General features: G+C 41.0%; 1 protein-coding gene across 4 annotated transcripts in view; it reads left to right on the forward strand.

Annotated features, from left to right (window-relative positions):
• The window catches only part of ITPR2 (inositol 1,4,5-trisphosphate receptor type 2), a 526,334-nt gene that overhangs the window by 446,006 nt on the left and 58,991 nt on the right, over positions 1 to 21,337 (forward strand). For all 4 annotated transcript variants that reach the window (XM_027129402.1, XM_027129406.1, XM_027129405.1 and 1 more), the window contains 3 exons: positions 3,419 to 3,511; positions 13,827 to 13,957; positions 15,091 to 15,256. In XM_027129402.1, coding sequence (XP_026985203.1) covers positions 3,419 to 3,511; positions 13,827 to 13,957; positions 15,091 to 15,256 — 390 coding nt within the window. The remainder of the gene's footprint in view (positions 1 to 3,418; positions 3,512 to 13,826; positions 13,958 to 15,090; positions 15,257 to 21,337) is intronic.

Below are 21,337 nucleotides of genomic sequence, written 5' to 3' on the forward strand. Positions count from 1 at the left end.
ACGACTCTCTCTTTCTTCAAACCATCAAATTTAAAAGTAGGATTTAATTAGTGGTGCTTTTAGAATATGGGATAATTAAGTGGCATTTAGATCTATTATTTAGTCTAAGTAATCAAGGCATGGAATAGAAACATCATATACATAGATGGAAAGTTAGTAAACTTGAGACTGAATTTCAGACCTAGGTAGTAGTCTTTATTCAGAGACACATGGTATATTTTCTGTTATGGCCTTTCTTTTTCTCCCTTAAATGTTACTTTGTCTAGAGTTTTATAGGTGTAAATATTTGGAGGAAAAGCTCATGTATATACATACCCCCAAAACTCCACTTGTACTAAACTATCTGTGAATCATAAACTATCTGTTCTCAAAATTCTTTGTCTTAATTATTTACTAGGCATGATCACATTGAGTTATTCAGTACAGAGTGAGTCTGACACTGAAGCGTCACAATTTCTGAATTCAAACGTGTACAGTCGTTATTGTTTCATGAATCTTGTAGTAAATAATTTTAATTGTGTTGTTTAAAAAGTAAATTAGTGTCCAGAGGAATGGATAAAGAAGATGTGGTACATACATGCAATAGAATATTACTCATCCATAAAAAGGAACGAAATGGGGTCATTTGTAGAGATATAGATGGACCTAGAGACTGTCATACAGAGTGAAGTAGGTCAGAAAGAGAAAAACAAATATTGTATATTAACGCATATATGTGGAATCTGAAAAAATTGGTGCAGGTAATCTTATTTACAAAGCAGAAATAGAGACACAGATGTCGAGAACAAACGTATGGATACCAAGGGGGACGGGGGTGGGGGACGAATTGGGAGATTGGGATTGACATATATATACTATTGATACTATGTATAAAATAGATAACTAATGAGAACCTACTGTATAGCACAGGGAACTCTACCCCGTGCTCTGTGGTGACCTAAATGAGAAGGAAATCCAAAAAAGAGGGGATACATGTGTACATATAGCTGATTCACTTTGCTGTCCAGTATAAATGAACACAATATTGTAAAGCAACTATACTCCAATAAAAAAAAGTTAGCGTCATTATATTATGAATATATTTTCTTTAGAAATATAAAAAAGTCTTCCTTCCTGTCTTTTACAAAATAGGAAGCACGAAAACTAAAATGTCAAGATCTTCACTAAAAATATTTATACATATTTATATAAAAAGTTGTTAAACAAGAGAAAGCATTTGTAAATACTATAAAAATATGGCATACAAGAACAGCTAACAAAGTTAAACTCTTGATTCTTCATAGACTGAGAGTTTTTGTTTCATAGAGAGTGTATGTGGTACCGTGCCCTGGAAGAAGCACTCATATTTTCATAACATTTTAAATTTAATTCCTAATACTATATATTATGTCTGTGGATATGTAGCATAAAGTTTATTCTTTCAATTATTGAAAACTATTTTCTCCCAAAGTTGAGTGAAATTATCAAACATAGCACATCTAGGGAGCAAGTGAAATTGGGTACACAGTTCTTCAGTGAATGTGAAGAAATCAGTGAACAAAGAGAGAAGGTTGAGGTTCTAGAGCTGAATGGCAGGTGCACCGCAGATGGATATGAGAGCAGAGGACCAATAATTTGCAAATGGCCTTGGGAGTTTAGGACAATGCATATCCCACCTCTGACACCAGTGGAATCTGAATCTGTAGATGCAGGAGCCTGGACTTGACGGTGTTCAGGGGAATCCATGTCTTAGACAAGCCCAAGGAGTTGGCGGGAAGGTAGTGTTGACAAGCGGAGGTTCCAGTGTCTCTCCCACTGCCCCCTATTCCCCATCCTCAGTGCTGCCCTCCTGTTTCTACCCTCATTTTGTCTCCCCAGAAAATGGCAGAAACTTCCCAGGTGCTTCCCCCCCGCTCAGCCTCTCTTCTGCTTGTGCAAGTCATTCATTCCTACCACGGTTCTGATTCTGTGTCTTATGGCTTTGAAAACTTTGCTGGGCCCTGGGCTGGCTGTGGAATGCTTGGTTTAAAATCATTAGCCTAGAAGCTCTGCCTTGTCTGTGCCTTTGCTGGCCTCTGTACCTTTTGTCATAGGATTGTACCTGGAATTGCCCCCTTTACCCTCTACCTCATCTTCCTGTGTGTAAATCCTGTCCCCTCTAGATGGATCCTTCTCCAAAAACCTTTGTTTTTTCCTTTCCAGAATTCACCTCTCCCTCTCTGAACGCACTACCTCACTTTACGTGTACCCCACTCCCTCCATTCAACTATAATTATGTCTGTACCTCTCTGTATTCCCTAATTGATTGTGGGTTCTCCAAGGCCCTGACTCCGAGTCCTCAGAGCTTAGCACGAAGTCAGTAAATATTAATTAAGGGAATGGCTGCTGGGGAACACTCAGGAGCCCCACCTCTCTGACCACTTGATGCTCACTCCACCCCGTGATGTACCCGTCCTTTCTGCCATGCTGCCCCAGTCAGGGTGCGGGGAGGTAAAGTTTGCGGCTTCCCTTCCTCATGGACCCGAGCTCTCTCAGCTCCAGGGCTTGTGTTGGTGGCAGCTCCAGGCCTGGTCTCTCTCCTCATCACACGTCCAAACTCCAGCCACCATTCCCCACTTCTGCCTTCGCCTCATCAAACAATCAGGCTAACCTCAGTGGGTGCTGTCCTGAAATGCACGTGAATATTTCCTCAGTATATGAAAATGAACGTAATCCTCTCTCTCCACCTTCTGGACTTTCCTTGGTGGCTCCATGTGAAAAACAGGTTTGGGAGGAACGAACCTCTTCATGTTGTATTTGTTACTAACAACAGAATTTGTTATATGAAACTTGTTTTACGCAGGTATGAAGGTTACTATTTACTTTTCTATCGGGGCCAGGGAGATGGGGGTAAAGATGGATCCTTGGGGACTAAGGAAGAAAAGATTCTGAACAGGGATCTGGCAGAAGATTCTTGCTTCCCTGAGATGTTTGCTGGCCTGTTCCCAGGAACCCACAGTTTACCGTTAAGAGATGCCACCTCCTGCTTGCTCTACCTCAGCCATGGGCACCAGTGGCTGAGAGCTCAGGGTTACCGGCTACGCTGGGGGAACATGTTCCTGGCATTTCCAAGCCAGAGCCCTGAATGCATTTGGCCATGGGAACATTGTTACACATGGTGGTTAGGGCCTGCAGTATTATTAGTCGTTTATCTCAGCCACTTTGGAAAGATAGAAAAGGCTTTTAGTGGGTTGGCCCATGAACCTCTTCTCTATTTATAAAATTGATTCAGGAGGCAAGACTGTGTTCGGAATGCTACACTAACTTAACTCAAAACTTTAGGAACACAGCTAATTTGGAGTAATAGCACCTTTTATTTATGTGCCTTTGTAATGTATCTGCTCATTTCTTGGCACTTGCGTATTTGTCTCTATACCGTGTCTCCATTGTGTGTTCTCAGGTAGCAATGCAGTTTCCGCTATGACTTTAACTTCAATCCTGGGAACATGTGAAAAGGACAACTGCTCACCCACAATACCAGCTTCGAATACAGGTCTGTAAAAAGGGCTCCAGGACATCATGAACTCGATACTTCTGAAGTTATGTTTATTTGATTAAAGTTATTATAGGTTAGAGAGTTGCTCTAAAAATTTCATGGTGAGTTGAAATAGAAGAATGGAGGGTAAAAGAACCTAAAAGTTTCAAACTAGAGAAAGGATTCTCATATCCGTCATTTTGTATCCTCACCCTGTTCCTTGCGTTATTTGTAATCGTGAGAATTTATCAAATTTACCCTGTGGTACATGCTGCTAAAAATTCTGTCACCATATTGCAAAACCATACCGCACTAAGCAAGACCCTTTCCACTGTATAGCCTTTAACTAAGAATATATTGCCTTTAACAGAAGAATCCATCCTTTAACAAAGAATGGAAAAGCATGGGTTTAGAACTCAAAAAGCTTGGTTATAATCCCTGACCTGCCACTTTCTAGGTCTATGTCTTGCATATGTTATGCAAATTTCCTGGACCTTGTTCAGATGGCTTGTCCTGAAAGAGCGGGAGGAAGGAAGGAAGGGAGGGAGGGAGGGAGAGAGGGAGATCTATCTCGGTACATAGGTACGTAGGTAGATAGATAGATAGATAGGGCATATGATACTTTCCCTGCCTCCAAAGGAACAAATGGAACCATGCATATAAAAAGAATTTTTTAAACTCTAATCTGTTCTCGAAGGATGCGGCAGGAATTTGGAAACTATGGCATGTGTGAAATTTAATGAACTGTAGAAGGAATTAGTGATCTGTTTCCAGAAGCAGCAAAGATTTAGGGAGCATTTAGATATTTCAAGAGTTCTGTATATAAAAAAGGAATAGATTTAGTCTCTGTTATGTCTACAGAGGGCAAAATCAGACTCAGAGAAAATGAGGGAAGCAAGAGTTAATCACAGCGTAAGGATGGATTTCCCCACTTCCATCTGGAAGCACATTGTTTGGTCATAATGATAGAGCCTTTTTCCCCAAGTTGCCTTTTGCCTTAAGATGCTGGACTGTTGCTTGAAGTCCAACAAAAATGGACAGTCTCTTCTACTGACTAAATGCTCTATGACTTAAAGGGAGAATTACACACATGCATATGTTCCATTTCCGCGTCCCAGCAGCTCAGGCACTGTGAACAGCTGCCACTCAGACTTCTTTCCCCCCTGACCTCCTGGGTACCCAGTTCAGGCCTATAAACCACAAACCAGCTCCTTCTCTACTTGTGTAGCTTTGCTGTGCTCTGAAGTTTCTAAAATCCCGTTACATGCATCCCCTGGCTTATATACCTCCAATTTTTTCAGCTTCCTCACATATTACAGCGATGACTCTTCATGTAACACTCCGAGGCAAGAAGCTGAGTGGTGTGACCATGTTTAGGATGGTGCAGTTTGCAGTCACACCACACGCTTGACCCATATTTGACTGACTCTTGGCTAAAATGCCGTTCTTCCCTGGTTCAGCTGTCAAGCCATAAATGCCTATTCTGTGCTCACATAATTGGGAGTTTGGGATTTCAAGTATAAAACCATGCACTTATGTCTATATCTTTCTGCCAACCCATAATCCCAGGTTGTCCCAGTTTGTCCTGTGAATAGAGGAGGGACTTCTTGACAGATGATCTCTAGGTTTCAGGTCCCTTCCAGTGCTCACGTGCCATGAGGCTCATGGTATCTTTATGGGTCCTGATTCTATTAAGCAGAATATTCATTCTCTCTCACGTCATCCTCAAGTTTGATAAGCTCTAGAACACGGGTTGGCAAACCTGGGCCGTGGGGAAATACGAATTGTCACCTGTTCCTGTACACCCCTCGGGCTAAGAATGGTTGCAGTTTTTTTTAAGTTTTTTTTTTTCTTTAATGAAAAAGATGCAATGGAGACTGTATGTGACCCACAACGCCTAAAATATTTACCATCTGGCTCTTAACAGAAAAAAAATTCTGCCAACCTCAAAAGATTTTCATTAAAGGTGCTAGAAGTGCTGCACGGGGACAGTGCTAAGGACAGAGTCCTCTGGTGTGTGGCCGCCAGAAACGTGCTTTCAGATTAACATAGTCATGTTTTGTGCATTATTCACCCACAAAGAAATCTGCCTTAAATAAACGACCACTTATCCCATGTTCCTCCTTCTTTTAAAAAATATCTCATGAGGCTCCTTCTCAAAGCCTCCTTGCCAAAGCCCAGATACGTAATGTTTGCCAATATTCCCAATGTGAAGTTCGTCTGAACCCATACTGGCTTCTCTTGATTCTGACTCCTTCCCACACTATCCCTTCAATGACGTATCTTATCTGGGGGAGCAGATCAATCTCATTTGTCAGCGGTTTGCAGAATTTGTCATAATCTCAACTTCAGATCTGCAGACGTTTTAGTCTTCCCATTTTCCACAATTCAAAAAATCACAGAGAGCTATTTCAAAAACTCAGACATAGTTTAAGTAGCTGGCTAGATTTAAATAGCTCTTAGGATCTGTTGGCCACCTTGAGCATCAATTTATTGTTATAAATACTTATCTCTTTTTTAATTCAACATTCTTTCTCTGTGACAGAGTATGAAAAAGAGTATGTTAAAAAATTTACTTTCTTGTTAGCATGAGCATTTTAACAACATGGTCCCAAGTAGAGTAACCCTATTTCTGCCTTGCTCTTCTAAAAATTATTTACTTTTTTAAAAAAACAAATACACTGGGCTTCCCTGGTGGTGCAGTGGTTGAGAGTCCGCCTGCCAATGCAGGGGACACGGGTTCGTGCCCCGGTCCGGGAAGATTCCACATGCTGCGGAGCGGCTGGGCTCGTGAGCCATGGCCGCTGAGCCTGCGCGTCCGCAACAGGAGAGGCCACAACAGTGAGAGGCCCGCGTACCACAAAAAAAAACCCAAAACAAACAAACAAACAAAAAAAAACACTGTAACAGTGGTTTGATTTTAAGAGCAAAATATTGGTTTGCCAGTGAACCAAAAACAAAGCTAGTGTTCCTCCTGCCGGAGTCTATAAAGGCGGCTGACCCAGGGGCCCAGCACAGCAGCTGAGCCAGCAGTGCTCATCCAGCCCTAAGGTACAGTGAGGGAGCCGCTGAAGCCCCCCCTCCGAGAATGAGATCCTCTCTGTCATACACGTATGGACGCATCCCAGGATGTTGCCACCCAACCCTGTGCAAGTCTGCAAAGCTTAGGCTTTATACAATTTCCCAGGCATTGTTGTAGATGCTCAACCAGGTATTCTAGTGTCATTGTTTCATACAGTCTTACTCATGGTGACATTTTGATCTTAACATTCAACAGAATGAAGTGAGTGTTTTTGTAAAATAGGAATTTAGTTAAGTCAGATCAGTACAGATCCTCAATGATGATGACGATGATGCTATTAATAATTATAAAAACTCTGTGTATTCATTCATCCATACAGCAATATTTGTGGAGCCTCTACTGTGGGCCAGCCACCATATTCAAGACAGTGTTGAATAAAGAAATAATCCTGGACATTATGAAACTATAAAATAGTGAGGGAAGCATAAAAAGTTACAAAATACGTTACTGCAAATGGTGCTATGATAGGTAATCACAAGAGAGCCTGGCTGTAGATAAACAGAGAGGCCCTTCTGGGGAGGGATTATTTAAACTGAGACTTGGAGGGTGAAAGGCCAAGAGAAAGAAGGAGCCGTTCTGAGCCCAGGGAACAGCATGAGTGAAGGCCCTGAAGCATGTCCGAGGATAGATAGATTCTGCTAACTATCCTCACATTATAGGTAAAAACACTGAAGGACAGAGACATTACGTTCACAGCTAGTACATCTAGATCTCTGATTCCAAGGCCTGTGCTCCAACCTTCTAAATTTTATTGCCTCCTAATTAAAGGATTAATCTCTATAAATTATTTCTTTCCTAACCAAAATCTAGAGATGGTTAAAATTCTGCCTAATATTGCCTTCCTCATAGAATGCTTGGATAGATGTTCGTTATGCGTATTGTCTTCTGAAGGCAATTTCTTAAAAAAAAGTAAATCTTCTCTACTATGTATTTCTCAACTGGAGTTGACTCTCTCCTCTCTTCCCTAGACATTTGACAATGTCTGGAGACATTTTTGGTTGTCATAATTCTGGGAGGAGTTTTACTAGCATCTAGCAAATGAGTAGGGGCCAGAGATGCTGCTAAACATCTCGCAGTGCAGAGGACAACTCCCCCCCAACCAAGAATCATTCAGCCCCAAAGGTCTACAGTGTTGAGGCTGAGAAAGTCTGTTCTGTCAGAGTCTGTTTGGATATTGGTTTATACCTCCGAATGCAAACGCATTAAAGACTTCCCATAATACTGCTATCACCCGTCATTTTCACCTAATACATTACACAAAGAACAGAACTTCCCTTTTCCCTGTGGACAAAAGGGGACAATTCTTCCAGGTGTACTGCCCCAGGGGCAAAGTCTGCATTTTTTTTTTTTAGGCTGACCTGAACTGGGAGCTGTGGGTATGATTTTGCAGGGAAAGCTCCCAGAGTAAGGAGGAAAGAATCGTGGAGGGATTTCAGCACTGGAGGTGTGACAGGGACGCTGGTGGGATCCAGAGATGGTGGCAGTAGCTTTCCACGATTGGGGATCATTTGTAAATCAGTATTAAAAGCTACAGGAAAGCCTGTATTAATCTGCTCTTTCTTCTGTGACCTTCTTACATTTGACATGGTAAGTGATAAAATCCATTTGATTGAAAACTCTGCGGATCTGACCTTGTAACCCCGCCACCTTTAAATCTTGGCCACGTGCGTCTAACTGCAAAAGTAGAACGAAAGCTAGAACCTGGTGTTTGTGGGGCAGCGTGTGTCGCTTAGATGTAAAAATAACTTTGCTGTGTCTAAGACCAGGATGAAATTTTTTTTTAATTTACTTATTGTATTTACATTTTATTTTTTGGCTGCGTTGGGTCTTCGTTGCTGCGTGCGGGTGAGCGGGGGCTACTCTTTATTGTGGTGCATGGGCTTCTCATTGCGGTGGCTTCTCTTGTTGCTGAGCACGGGCTCTAGGCTCATGGGCTTCAGTAGTTGTGGCACGCAGGCTCAGTAGTTGTGGCTCTTGGACTCTAGAGGACAGGCTCCATAGTTGTGGCACACGGGCTTAGTTGCTCCATGGCATGTGGGATCTTCCCAGACCAGGGCTCGAACCCGTGTCCCCTGCATTGGCAGGCGGATTCTTAAGCACTGCGCCACCAGGGAAGCCCCAGGATGAAAGTTGAATTTGCAAGCCCTAGCGTGCATTTGTGAAGGCCTTGGTTTGTTACCTAGTGGACAGCAGGTCCGCATTACAGAAGGCCCAGACACGCGCAGTAGCATAGTAACAAGCCTCGGGGAGTGGAAGGCTGAGCAGCCAGCTGCTGCGGAGGCTCCATAGGTGCGGGTAGAGTCATCCTCCCAGAGGCAGCAAATTCTCATGGCAACTGGTAACTGACTGCAGTTGAATCAAAAAACAGAAATCTTTTATTTCATTTGCTGCAGACTTCCCTGACTTCCTAGACAAAAATGTTCTCCTAAAAAAAAACCCAAAACTGATTTGCTAGAAAAGTAAGGATTTTTTGAGGCAAAAAAATTATTTGCAATTATTTTCTAAGTAAAAATCATTTGAATGTACAGGAAAAAAGAGGTTTACAGATGTCCGACATTTATGAGTTATTCAAATTGAATATATTTTGGTATTTTACTTTAGTAAAAAAGATTGATGTATAGCAGAACTGGTCAGTCTTTATGTCACACTACCTTTGACTTCCTACTGGGTGCCCCGTGTTTTTAATTTTTTTTTCCTAAAGTTTTTTAAAATCAGCAATTCCATATTGAGGTGATTGTGATTAAAGGTTAAGGCCAAGAAACAAGAGGTTCTCAGTTGTACTCAGAATTTCAAATATGTCTCAATGACAATCTATTGCTTCTAAGAAACCATTAAAAAAGGAATTATTTAATTGTTAAAGCAGAAAAAAATGGCATTAATAAATACTTTTATTTATGCATGTCCAGAAAAATTTATAGACTAACACCTCAGATCGGGGGAAGTATTTCAGAGTCAATAGAATTTATTTTTATTCCTTTCCTCATATGAGACACCCCTATTATGAATTAAGAAAAAATCCTTTCTAATACTCCTAAACTGAAAATGAGGATAATTTAACCTCATATTGTTTAAGTATAGAATTTGTTGGTTATATTAAAACTATAACTTTGCATGAGATTTGACAGCCATCTATCAATAATAATGCTAATTATGATACTTGGAATTTATTACACCCCTAAACATATGCCAAGCAATGTTCTAAGTTCTTTACATGAATATACTTAGTTCTTTTAAAATGTCTTCACATTAAAGTCTATTTCCACTAATTCTTCCTTTATGCATGTAAACAAGGACGTGTCCTCTCACTTCTTTTATAACCACCTCTGTTTTCATCCTTACCCGTTTGCCACCATTAGCTAGACCATTATTCTTGCACCTGAAATCTTTTCCTTGCTACCATCTGTTCTCTTTCTTCTTATATACACTCTTGGGTCCTAACTGAACCTTCTTCTGCATTCTCTTATCCCCCCAAACTAATATCCTCTTAATCTCCTTCCTTTCAGTACTAAATTTTTCTATAAAACAATTGACCTACACTCTCTCCTTCAATTTCTGAATCAACCATCTTCTCTTAAACTATTTGCCATCTTCCTACGACATCTTCCTATGCTTTTCCTGATGACCTAATTGTTAAATCCAGTGACCTTTTCTTGTTTCTCATTGCCTTTGACCCTTCTGTAATTCTGATGTTTTTTGATACTCTCTTCATCTTTAAATTATTGTCTTCCTTAATTCTGGATCACAGTACTCTCCCAGCTCTTGTCCTCTCTAGCCTTTTAAAAGTCTTCTTGTCCGATAAACGTAAAAATCATCTGAGATTCTTTCCTTGTCTTCATCAAAGCCCCGGCATCCAGTTTTTCCTTCCAGATGGTCTGTTTCTGTGGTTTAGTGAGACCATCCTTTCCCAACTCACCGCTGGCTGGAAGCTTCAGTCTGATACTTCACGTTGCCGTCTCCTTCATATGGAGTCCCGTCAGCTCCCGATCTTTCATCCTTTCCATTCTCACAGCCATTACTCTGGTTGAGGCTCATAGCACATCATGCCTGAATTATTGCAACTGCCTCCTAAGTGGTCTTTCTACCTCCAATTATTCTCTCCTCCTCAATTTACCCACTATATCACCACTAGGCTACTTGTCAGAAATCACTGCTTTGAATATGTCCTTCCCTACCCACAACTCAAGGTGTCCACGATGCTCCATTACCTGCCAACTAAAATCCAAACTCCCTAGAGCTTTTCAGAGAGCTGCCAGTTTATCTCCAGCCATATCTTACACTCCTCTACATACTGGTATTATTGGCTCTTCATCATATAAGCAATTTTTTTAACTCCGGGGCTCTCTGCCCGTGCCATGTGAAATGCCTATCTACTGCTGTCTTAGTCCATTGAGGGACTTCCCTCTCATTATCCTTAGTATTAAAAGTTCTCTCTCTATTCTGATCTCTTTGCACCGCCCTTGTGGCTTTTATCGTGTGTTAATTTGTCTTGTTATTTAAGCTCATGTTTTATCTCATACTGCTTTGCCAACTAGATGCTAAATCACCTTTCTTCTGTTTAAAATTCTCCAGTGACTCCCCATAGCTTTCAGGATAAAGTTTAAACCCTTTAGCTCGGTGTATGACTCTCTCCATAATCTGGCCCTACCTACTTCTCTTCTTACAGCTCCCACACTCATCTGCAGATCCCAGAGGCCCTGGCATCCCAATCCACCTGCCATTCCCCAGACACTCCAGATGTTTTTTCATGCCTGTTTGCCTTCGCTCATCCCATTTTATCTGCCTGGAATGTCTTCACTGATCCTACTGGCCAACCATGCCCTCTTTCAATATTCAGCCCAGGTGCCCCCTCCTTTAGGATGCTACCCCCGACACCCCAGCCCATGAGATGCTTATCCATCCTGCCTCCTTAGTACTCATGGTACTGCACTGCCTCTGTTCATCTGCTACCCACATTTCCTAGGGGACCATAAGTTTCCTGGGGGCTGCAGCACTTTCATCTTCCCACTTGTATTTCTAGCACCTAATGCAAGGGCTCCTGATATATTGACATGAAGCAGGTTTGGCATGGGGAGAGCTGGTTATGTAGATAGGTCTCCACAAGGTGGCATTTATTTAGGTGAATCCATCGTGACTCAGGGCCTGGCTCTCAGCCTGAAGGCCTGGGAACTTGGCTTAACATATGATGAGTAGGTCCATCTCACAAAGGTAAAACCTTATTAACCGAGCTCCCAGAGGCTACTGTGTAACTGGCATGCCCAAGCACTCGTTATGGAGTGAGTGGGCTGGACTATGGCTGACATTGACCCTGACCTGGGCACTCTCCCGCTGTTTACATGTCACACAGAGAGCCAATTCTCTTTATGTATTTGCAGCCAATCTATTTTATTTCACAATGGCTAATCGTGTGAATTGTGTGTGGATTTTACTAGCTCAGCTCTTATTAAAGAGCAAACAACCTCACTTCTGAATTATTGGGGAGAGATGGGAGCACTTTCCCGTAGCTTCCATAAACTGATTAATCTGGTACTTAATCAGTCTTTAGTAAACATTGGTGTCATATGACCAGGTAGTTGCTGATTAAATAAGCGAATGCAGATCCTGCCACTAGATAGAAGATTGATTGGACGTCTGACCGTGGCAAAGTAGTATATAGACATACTGCACGTGACTGCATTGCTGGAAAACCATATTTCTCTTCAAAAATTCCTTTAACTCTCGTACACATTTCTGACTATTTTCTTCGCATTCTTCCTAGCCAGCACCACCACCAGGTGTCGGGGACCTAACCAAGCACTGTGCAGACTGCGCTTTCTCACTGTCTTCTCTGCCCTTCTTGCCTCTTCTGCTATTCTGACAGCTGGTACCACAAGCTTTACTTCTTCCTCATTTCTCCTGTCTCCAAAAGCGGTTTTATTTCTTCTACTTTCTAAGTCAGAATGTGCCTTGGTGCTCACCTCTGCGGGAAGTGGTCCAGCACAGACCCTGCTGGTATCTTTGATACTGCATTTGATGCTTACCCTTCTCTGACTTCCACCCTCCTCTTGAGGAGTATGTTTTAGAAAGAAGCAGCTCTGAATAAAGGGAAAATGCCAGATCCCTCGTCCATGTGATGTTGAAGTCAGCTTACAAGAAGAAAATCAACCCTTTCATAACAAAGTACCAGACAGGCTATTTGTAGTGGGTCAGGTACACAAAATTATCAATAGAAGCGTTCTCTTTCTTTTTCCTTTGGTGGTAGTTGTTTTTACATTCACGCCGTGACATGCAGACTGGCTACACCATTCCAAAGTTCAGTGCCACTCTGGTTCTTTAATCTTGTAACAAGAAAAGTACATTTCTGCTTACTTAATTTAGGAAATCCTGATTCTAGTATCCAATTTGGTGTGAATTTGTTATTATTTTAAATGACTGAGAGATTACTACCATATTTGGTAACTTTATCTTTAAACAAAATAAGACTAGGAATTTTCCTGTCACATTATACTTTTTTATCTCTCTCCGTTTGTCCCTAAATATTTTCACATAAACACATTCACATAAAATAAATTATTTACATGAAATAAATTGTTTACATAAATGCATCGTGCTTCTTACCTGTAGCTCCATGCTGGTCATTCAGAAAAATTTAGACACTTACTAAAGAAGTGAAATAGCATTTGCCCCAATTTGTGAGCCCTTAACTTACTATGGGTATGCCAATCTCTGTACAAAGTGTTTTACATACCTTAAATATAATCCTTAAATAACCCTCTGAAGGGTTTAATCCTTAAACAGACCCCCCCCCCTCATTTTACAGATGAGGACGTTGAGATTAAGTAACTTGCCCAAGTCCCAGTTCTGGAACAGAGTAGAATTTAAAGCTGGGTTCACCTAGCTTCCTTGTACAAACTCTTTCCCCCCCACAATACTTTTGCTTCCTGGGTGAGTTAACTGTGTTTTCAGAAGGTCTCACTGAAATCTCCCCACATCACGACAATGCGCAATGAATATTAGCTTTCTTATATTCTGTCCTTTTCGTTCTGTCATTTTCCACCGATGGAAGAAAAAATGATTTGGGGATATTATATGCGTGCTTTCTGAGTCTGTGTCAGTCACGGGCTTCACGGGCTGCCGCATGGAAAATAACGTGTTATATCCCTTCAGAAAACTGTGTCCTGACACAGTTATAAAGAAATAGATCTTTGACAGTACATAAGAGTGTGTTTTAAAAGCATGAGGTTGCTGTACTGTTTGACTTGTTTGTTTTTGTAGCTGCTGAGGAATATGAAGATGGAATTGAAAGAACGTGTGACACCCTCCTTATGTGCATCGTGACTGTCCTGAACCAGGGCCTCAGGAACGGCGGCGGCGTGGGAGATGTGCTGAGAAGACCCTCAAAAGAAGTAAAAGCTGGAGAAAAATGGTTTTTCAAGAAGCACATGATCTTGTTTTAACCTTTCTTAACAGCATTTACAATATGGTTTTTGTTTTCAGGGTACTGCATGTTATGTTGTTTGCGTTAACAGTATCACGGTGGCCATTGAAACCAATTCGCTGTATACTGGGATTACATAGAAACAGCTAATGTCCTAGAAATCTATGTATGTTAGTAGGGTCATGAACTCTGTACACCTTTGAACTGTGGACAGAGTTATATTCAACTATATATATTTCGACTATAGTCTTTATGGAGGAGTTGATTGTTACGTAAATAACAGAAACCAGGCTGCCTTTTGTCTGTCAGGTTTCTCAGGCATGAATATTTACTCTTTGCCTCTGAATAGGAACAACCTCTATTATTTATCGACGAGGAATATCAAATCTGAACAAATTCTAACAGGATTTTGTATATTCAAATGGCAAGGCTGAAAAATTTCTCATTGGCTACAACGTCTCAAGGGCCACGCTGGGAGCTTGAATAATCTCAGTCCTCCAACAGGCCAGCCGTATCACGTTGTCCGTTCATCTCATGTTTCCTCATCTATGAAACATCTAGGCTATCTGATCTCTAATGTGTATTTTAATACCATTTGTCAAGTAGAAATAAGCCTGAGTTGAATGTACTTAACTCTATAAGGCCAAGAACAAAATCAACTCCAGAAATGGACGGATCATTATATCCTCCTCAAATCTCTGGTCTCTGACCTTTGGGACTGGTATTTGTCTACTTTTTGTGCAGCTTCTGGGATAGGGGCCCACTGCACCAAAATGCATGTAGCACAATGGCATGTAAAGTGGTTTTTAATACACAGTAAGTCCCTCCCTTGGAGAGGAAAAGTGCAAGTCGTAGGGAATGGAAGGGGTCTGGGGACAGACTGGAAAATTTTCCTCACAACACTTAAAGAAAACGAAGATAGAAAGTGGGTCTTATTTTTCCAACTTGGAATACTATTCATATTTAGCAAACAATGGTTGAATATATACTTTCTGCTAGACAATATGCTAAAGCAACGTGCCTCCAAAATGTGTGTGTGTATATATATCTATATACACAATGGGCTTTTTTTTTTTAATGTTTTAAAATTTTTTATTTCAGGAGCCCTTGTTTGCTGCCCGAGTGGTGTATGACCTTCTTTTTTATTTCATTGTCATCATTATCGTTCTTAACTTGATTTTTGGGGTTATCATTGATACTTTTGCGGATCTCAGAAGTGAAAAACAGAAAAAAGAAGAAATTCTAAAGACAACCTGCTTCATCTGTGGTAAGTGTTCTCAAGATGCTAAAATAATAGAGAAAGAAACTGCCCAGTAGAAAGGAGGGACTAGAATGATTTTTGTTTGCCATGCTTTGGGAAAAATTATTTCAAAATGAAAGCTGGACAAAATTCAGATTATGTAACTGAGCATTGGACTGGGATACTCTGCTTCCAGAAGAAGCAGAAGAATTACATCCCAAAGCTAACTTGCCATTATTTCTGCAATTGGTATGATTCTCTGACTATAGTATGTGTTACAAAGTACCAAAAGGTTCCACCAACTGGCAAACAGATTTTTAATCACAATAACATATTGATTAAACAATAGAATGATTTTTATTGTATTTTGTTAGGTTATGAATCCACAGATGATTTTCCCAGCAGCTTGAACTTCTACTCACTGGCAGTACTTTGTTTTTGATTCTGAATTGTGGTTTCTCTCAATTTCTGCCACTCTCTCCCTCCCTCCCTCTCTCTCTCTCTCACACCCTGTCCTCCTCTTCTTCTATCGTTAGCTCTCTCAGGCCCACCCAACCCTCTCTTTGTCCTCATTATTTCCTTTGGCTCTATCCTCTGCTTCATAGACCTTAGCCCTTTCTGGCTTTAGTCGTCTCTGTAGCTGGCTTAGTCACCCTAGGATCCTTCCTGCTCCTTGAATAATCACCAACTCCTGGTGATACTCACCATCTATTTTTCCACGACAAGCTGAAGAATCTTTTTGATAAAAGTCACGAAACAAACATAAGGGCCTCACTACGATGTTTATTCTATATAACTTAAACTGGACCCGCAATAAATCCCCCTCCTTCCTTGGTTCACCTTTTATCAACTGTCTCATTTCCCTGAATGGTTCTTCCAAGCCTTTCCAGCATCCCTCCAACAGGTGGTAGTATGCCAGATATTAACCTGGCATCATGAGCTCTATTCCGAGGAAACAAACACAAATTAGACATGCCCTTCGGGGTGTCCACAATCTGTTGTGGAATACAGACACAGTAAATATCAGTGCTATCTAATGCATTAAGGGAAATGATGGAGAAGTTTACAGGTTGTTAACATCTCATTGGGTTGTGGTAGGGGGCAGCCGAGGAAGAGTCAAGAAAGGTTTCTTAGAAAAAATGGTGATGGAGCTGATGGTAAAAGATGGAAGGGAGGGACTTTCCTGGTAGTCCAGTGATTAAGACTCCACGCTGCCAATGCAGGGGGCACGGGTTCGATCCCTGATCAGGGAACTAATATCCTGCATGCCACATGGCGCGGCCAAAAAGAGAAAAAAAAGATGGAAGGGAGAGAGCCATATCCAAGTGGGCAGAAGCAGAGTGGCCAGCAGAAGGAAAGGCGTGGACGGGTGAACAGCATGAGTAGAGTCTTCATTTCCTGTAAACAGCTCAGTGTTTCTGGAGTGTAAGTTTCAGAGCAGGGCAATGCCAGCAAAAGAGATTGGCCAGATCATATGTGGCCTTTTATATTAGAAAGCTTGGACCTCATCCTATGGACTTATAGAAGATGGCGAACAATTAAAGAATTTTAAGTAGAGGATGCAGGGTCTAATTTTTATTTTCGAGCACTGTGGCAGCTATGGGAAGTTGTTCATCAGGGGACAATATTGGAGGCAGAGTAACTAGGTAGAAGGTTATTGTCATAGTAACTAGGTAGAAGGTTATTGCCATAGTCCATGAGAGGTAACAAAACCTTGATCCGGGAGAGGTAGTGGTGGCAGTATTCAGGATTAGAGGACAAAGTTAAGAAATACTGGGGAGATAGAATTTTTAAATCTCCATGGTTTGGTTTGGAATGGATATGAGAGAGCGTGGGTGCCTGGGTGGATGGCAGTACCAACAGTTGAGTTTGGGAATAGAAAAAGAAAAACAATTTTACATAGGTATATACTGAATTTGGCTTTGGAAGTACTGAAGTTGAGGTATGTACTGAACAGCCCAATAGGATACGCTCAGCACAGAGGTCAACATATCTGTCTGAGCCTCAGAGAAGGAGACAGTATCCGGGAATCCTCAGCCCGTATGACATAGAAAAAGCTGGAGTGTGGAGGAAGGCTTCCAAGTGAGAGGAGGAGATGATGGAAGCTCACATGGAAAATGTCAGCATTGAAAAGTTGAAAGAGAAAGGGGATCACACACTCACAAAACCTTTCCAGTCTGAATGGTGTGAGGACAACCAGACGTGTGTGGCACGTGGAAGTGAGGGGAGAAAATACCCTTGGGAACAAAAGAATTGATTATCAACTGTGTCAAAGCAGTAACATGAACTGAAGCAGAGCCTTTGAATTTCTCGTTTAGGAGGGTTTGGAGGTTTTAGAGAGGAGTTTCCAGGAAAGTAAGGGCAGATACCGGATTGCACAGTGCTGGGGAGGGACTTGCTGGAAGGAAATGACACAAAAAGAAGAGTCTTCTCTTCATATGTCTAGATTAGATGGAGGAACACAAGATTGACGTGGCGCCAGAAAGATGTTGTGCAATAATTGGGAGATTTGGGGAAGAGAGTTATTATATAGAAGGGTGAGTCCCACAGAGGAAGAAAGGTAGTACTTTTGAAGGTCTTCCTGTGTCTCATGGTCTTGCCTTTACACTGCTTCCTCGAAGCCTTTTTCTTCACAATCGTAATAACTGTTATATCAGCGCACTACCTCCGAAACATGAGTTCTTTGGAAAAATCTATCGGTAGACTGAGCTTCATTCTAAGACATGATCCTGTCCCCCCTATTATAACAACAAAAAAACATAAACAGCAAAATAAGCGTGTCACTTCACCCCTATTTCTGCTCCTCTGAGCTTTCCCTTCAATGTCAAAATTCTCTCTGGCTTTTCACGGTTATCAAAAAGCCTGTAGCCTGTAAATTCCTTAAAATATCACAATAACCTTCATCACCAAGTTGAAATGTTTGTCTCAAATCTCATCATGAACTTCCTGCTGACCTTTTCTTCTCGCTCAGATTGCATGTTCTCTGGGTCTATCACAAGGCCCTAGTCCTTCTCCCAACCCCTGATCAGAGGTTCTGATTTGATCATAGACTCCTTCTCTCTTCCCTCTGCCCTTATGTAGGTTATTGCCAAATATGCAGCCAGGGCTCCAACCTCTCTCCAGGCTTTTGTTCTTTATTTTCCATGGTTGATTGACATTTAAAAAGATATGGCTTCCTGGAAGCCAAGTTTACCATATCTGCAAACCAGTGCATCATGCCTTTCCATCTCCTTCCTCTAACCTGGCAACTTATCTTGTCTTCTGTATTGCAATTAATGATACCCCACTGGGCTGGGAACTTCTCCATCGTTTTAAGCATCTCCTTTTTCCTCTTCCAGGTGCACTAGTTACCACGTGGTACTGAATCTGCTTTCACAGTCTCACTTCCTTCCACATATTCCCACAGCCACACCTTGGTTTTTGAGGCTCTCCCTGGCTCATACCCCCCAAATGGACTGTTCAGTGCTGCCAGACAGAATTTTCCACTTTGAACTCATTTCCTTACTCAAAAGCCTATCAATAACATTGTACAGTCTATAACTCTAAAATTCTGATTTTCCTGGCATGTAAGCTGCCCCACAATTGGGCCCCTTCTTTTTTGCCTGCCTTTTCCTCCACTGTTCTCCCATTTATAGCTCAGGTTCTGGTTCAACTGCATTACTCATCTTTAACTCTCTCTCATGTGTTCTCAGTTATGGTGTTTCTGTTTGGAATACCCAAACTCCTAAGCTGTTGAACTACTGCCCTGTCTCTGAGACCCAGATCTAAAGCCGTTGTTCCATGAATTCAGCTTTCTCTGGTCTCACTAACCAGAAGCAAACACATCTGCTGCTAAATTTGTCGATCACAATTAGCTATATAGTACTGTACATATTTTTCATTGTCTCATCTCCTCTGTTGTATACTATGCCTTACCATCTTATAGAAAGTATATGAACTTTACCATCAAGTAGACATGGGTCTACACTGGTTCCACATCCTGGCTATGTGGTCTTGGTCAAGTTTCCTTTCACCTTGAAAGTGAGGAATATAATGCCATGTTTTGGGGTTGTGGTGGGTATAAATGAAATCCTGTATCTAAAAATTCTTAGCTCCATGCTTAACTGAGAGTAAGCTCTCAATACATGATAACTTCTCATCTTTAGGAGATCCACATCTACATCTTATCCATTTTTATGCTTCCATAGTGTATATTAGGGATCATTCATAAATATTTGCTTAATGAATGACTATCCAATTAGTCACCTCCAAATTAACATTGTCTCTATACTTATGTGGCTTATAACCTATAAAAGGAAGATAAAGCAAGTAAGTCCTAAATTGCTATATACTGCAGACAAAAGACTTAGATGCACTAATTCCAAGTTATCCCAAGTTTTGTCACATGTATGGTATTGTTTCTGTGGCACACACATGTCCACAGGGATATAGGGTGATATATCAGAAGGTATTAGATCAACATGGCCTATTTTTCAGAAGCTTCACATTTATTAACAAATTTGAGAGACCACTGAGGTGAGTCAACCTGAGAGCAAATTCAAATAGTATTTTTATATTAGAACAAATACTTTGTAAAGTAGAACAAATTTAGTGTGAACATTTGAAATAAAATAGAAACTTACTTAAATATTGAAAAGTGTTTTCAAGCTCTTTTAGCTGCTAATCCCTGTGACCTCAGTAACATAAAGGTTCTTTATTCTCTGCCCTCAAAGGGCAGAAACATGTGGGAAGTGTCGTGATAAAGTATATCTAGATATGCATTCATTCCTGGAATCACTTACCACATATAAGATCTAATATATACCATATATATTAGAAGAACTTAATTACAAGAATAATTTAAACATTCGGGATATTTGGGGGTTGTATTAGTAGGCTATCAAATAGTTGTGACTAATCTAGAAACGGTTCTTGGAGGAGTTTGGTGTTAAATTGTGATCCAAAGGGGATATAGTATCAAATAACAGAGGAGAGATTCTCCACAGTAGGAGCTGGCCCCAGGAGTATTCTGAGGATGCCCATAGTAGCAACAGAAGAGGTAGGTACTGTGACAGGCAGTGAGAGCAAATGGGACTTTCCTAGCCTTGAAGACAGTGAACCAGGTGTTTCAGAGTTGGGATTCAGAAAACAGTTGCTAGTGGTCCAGAAGGTGGTCATGATGAGGTGATGATGAGCACATGACAGAGCTGAAGCAGTAAGCATGGAAACAAATCGACTCTGTTGTCCACATTAACTATTAATTTTGAATTACTAGAGGTGAAAAATCCAGTGAAAAGGAGATGTCGACAGACCAGGTGTGACAAAATAACAAAATGGAGAAAGGATTTGATGATAGGTCAGAACTCCTATCATAGGAGGGTCAGGTTCCTAGAATTAAAGATCTTTCTAGATGATTTAATAGGAAACAAAGGCTAAATTGTGAGGGGGGGCATCTAGGTTCTTCTCTTGGTAATTAGTCCCTTCTCTATACCTTGCGCATTATTTTATTATCTTTATTGTCTATACTTATGCGTGAAAGTCATTCATTCACCTATTTGTTCGACCGTTACTTACTGAGCATCTACTAAGTGCTAGGGTATTGCAGTGAACAAAAACAGACAAAAAACACTTCCATCATGGAACTTATTTTCCAGCATACATAGAATGTCAAATGATGACTATGGAGAAAAATAAAGCAGAGAAGAGGAATGTGGATGCCTGGCTAGTGAGTGGGTATGTTCCCTTACCTTAGTCATACTGGGTGGGAAACACAACATAAGTGTAGTCTTAACATTTTTCCTGAAAAGTTTGTATTGAGCACACAGAGCTCCTCTTACCCTTCCTTTCTTTCTCCCTTGGTTGTCTCATCTGATGCTCTGGCTTTCATTGTTCATTTTATGTCATTTATCCTTGGACTAGTGGAGTTATATCTTGAATGCTGTTTGGAATTTCCAGCTTCCTACCTAACATCCCAACATTGGTTGTTCCGTAGGCATCTTAAACGCAACACATCCAAAATCAAATACATCCTCCCTTTAAAATCTCTTCCTTCTATTTTTTTTCCTCTTGATTTAGTGATATTACCTTAAACTTGGTCATTCAAGTCAGAATATCGAGTAGTCCTAGATT

The sequence above is a fragment of the Aethalodelphis obliquidens genome, unplaced genomic scaffold (genome assembly GCF_003676395.1).
Source record: "Aethalodelphis obliquidens isolate GAN/ISIS:26980383/991018 unplaced genomic scaffold, ASM367639v1 scaffold36, whole genome shotgun sequence".
Taxonomy (NCBI): domain Eukaryota; kingdom Metazoa; phylum Chordata; class Mammalia; order Artiodactyla; family Delphinidae; genus Aethalodelphis; species Aethalodelphis obliquidens.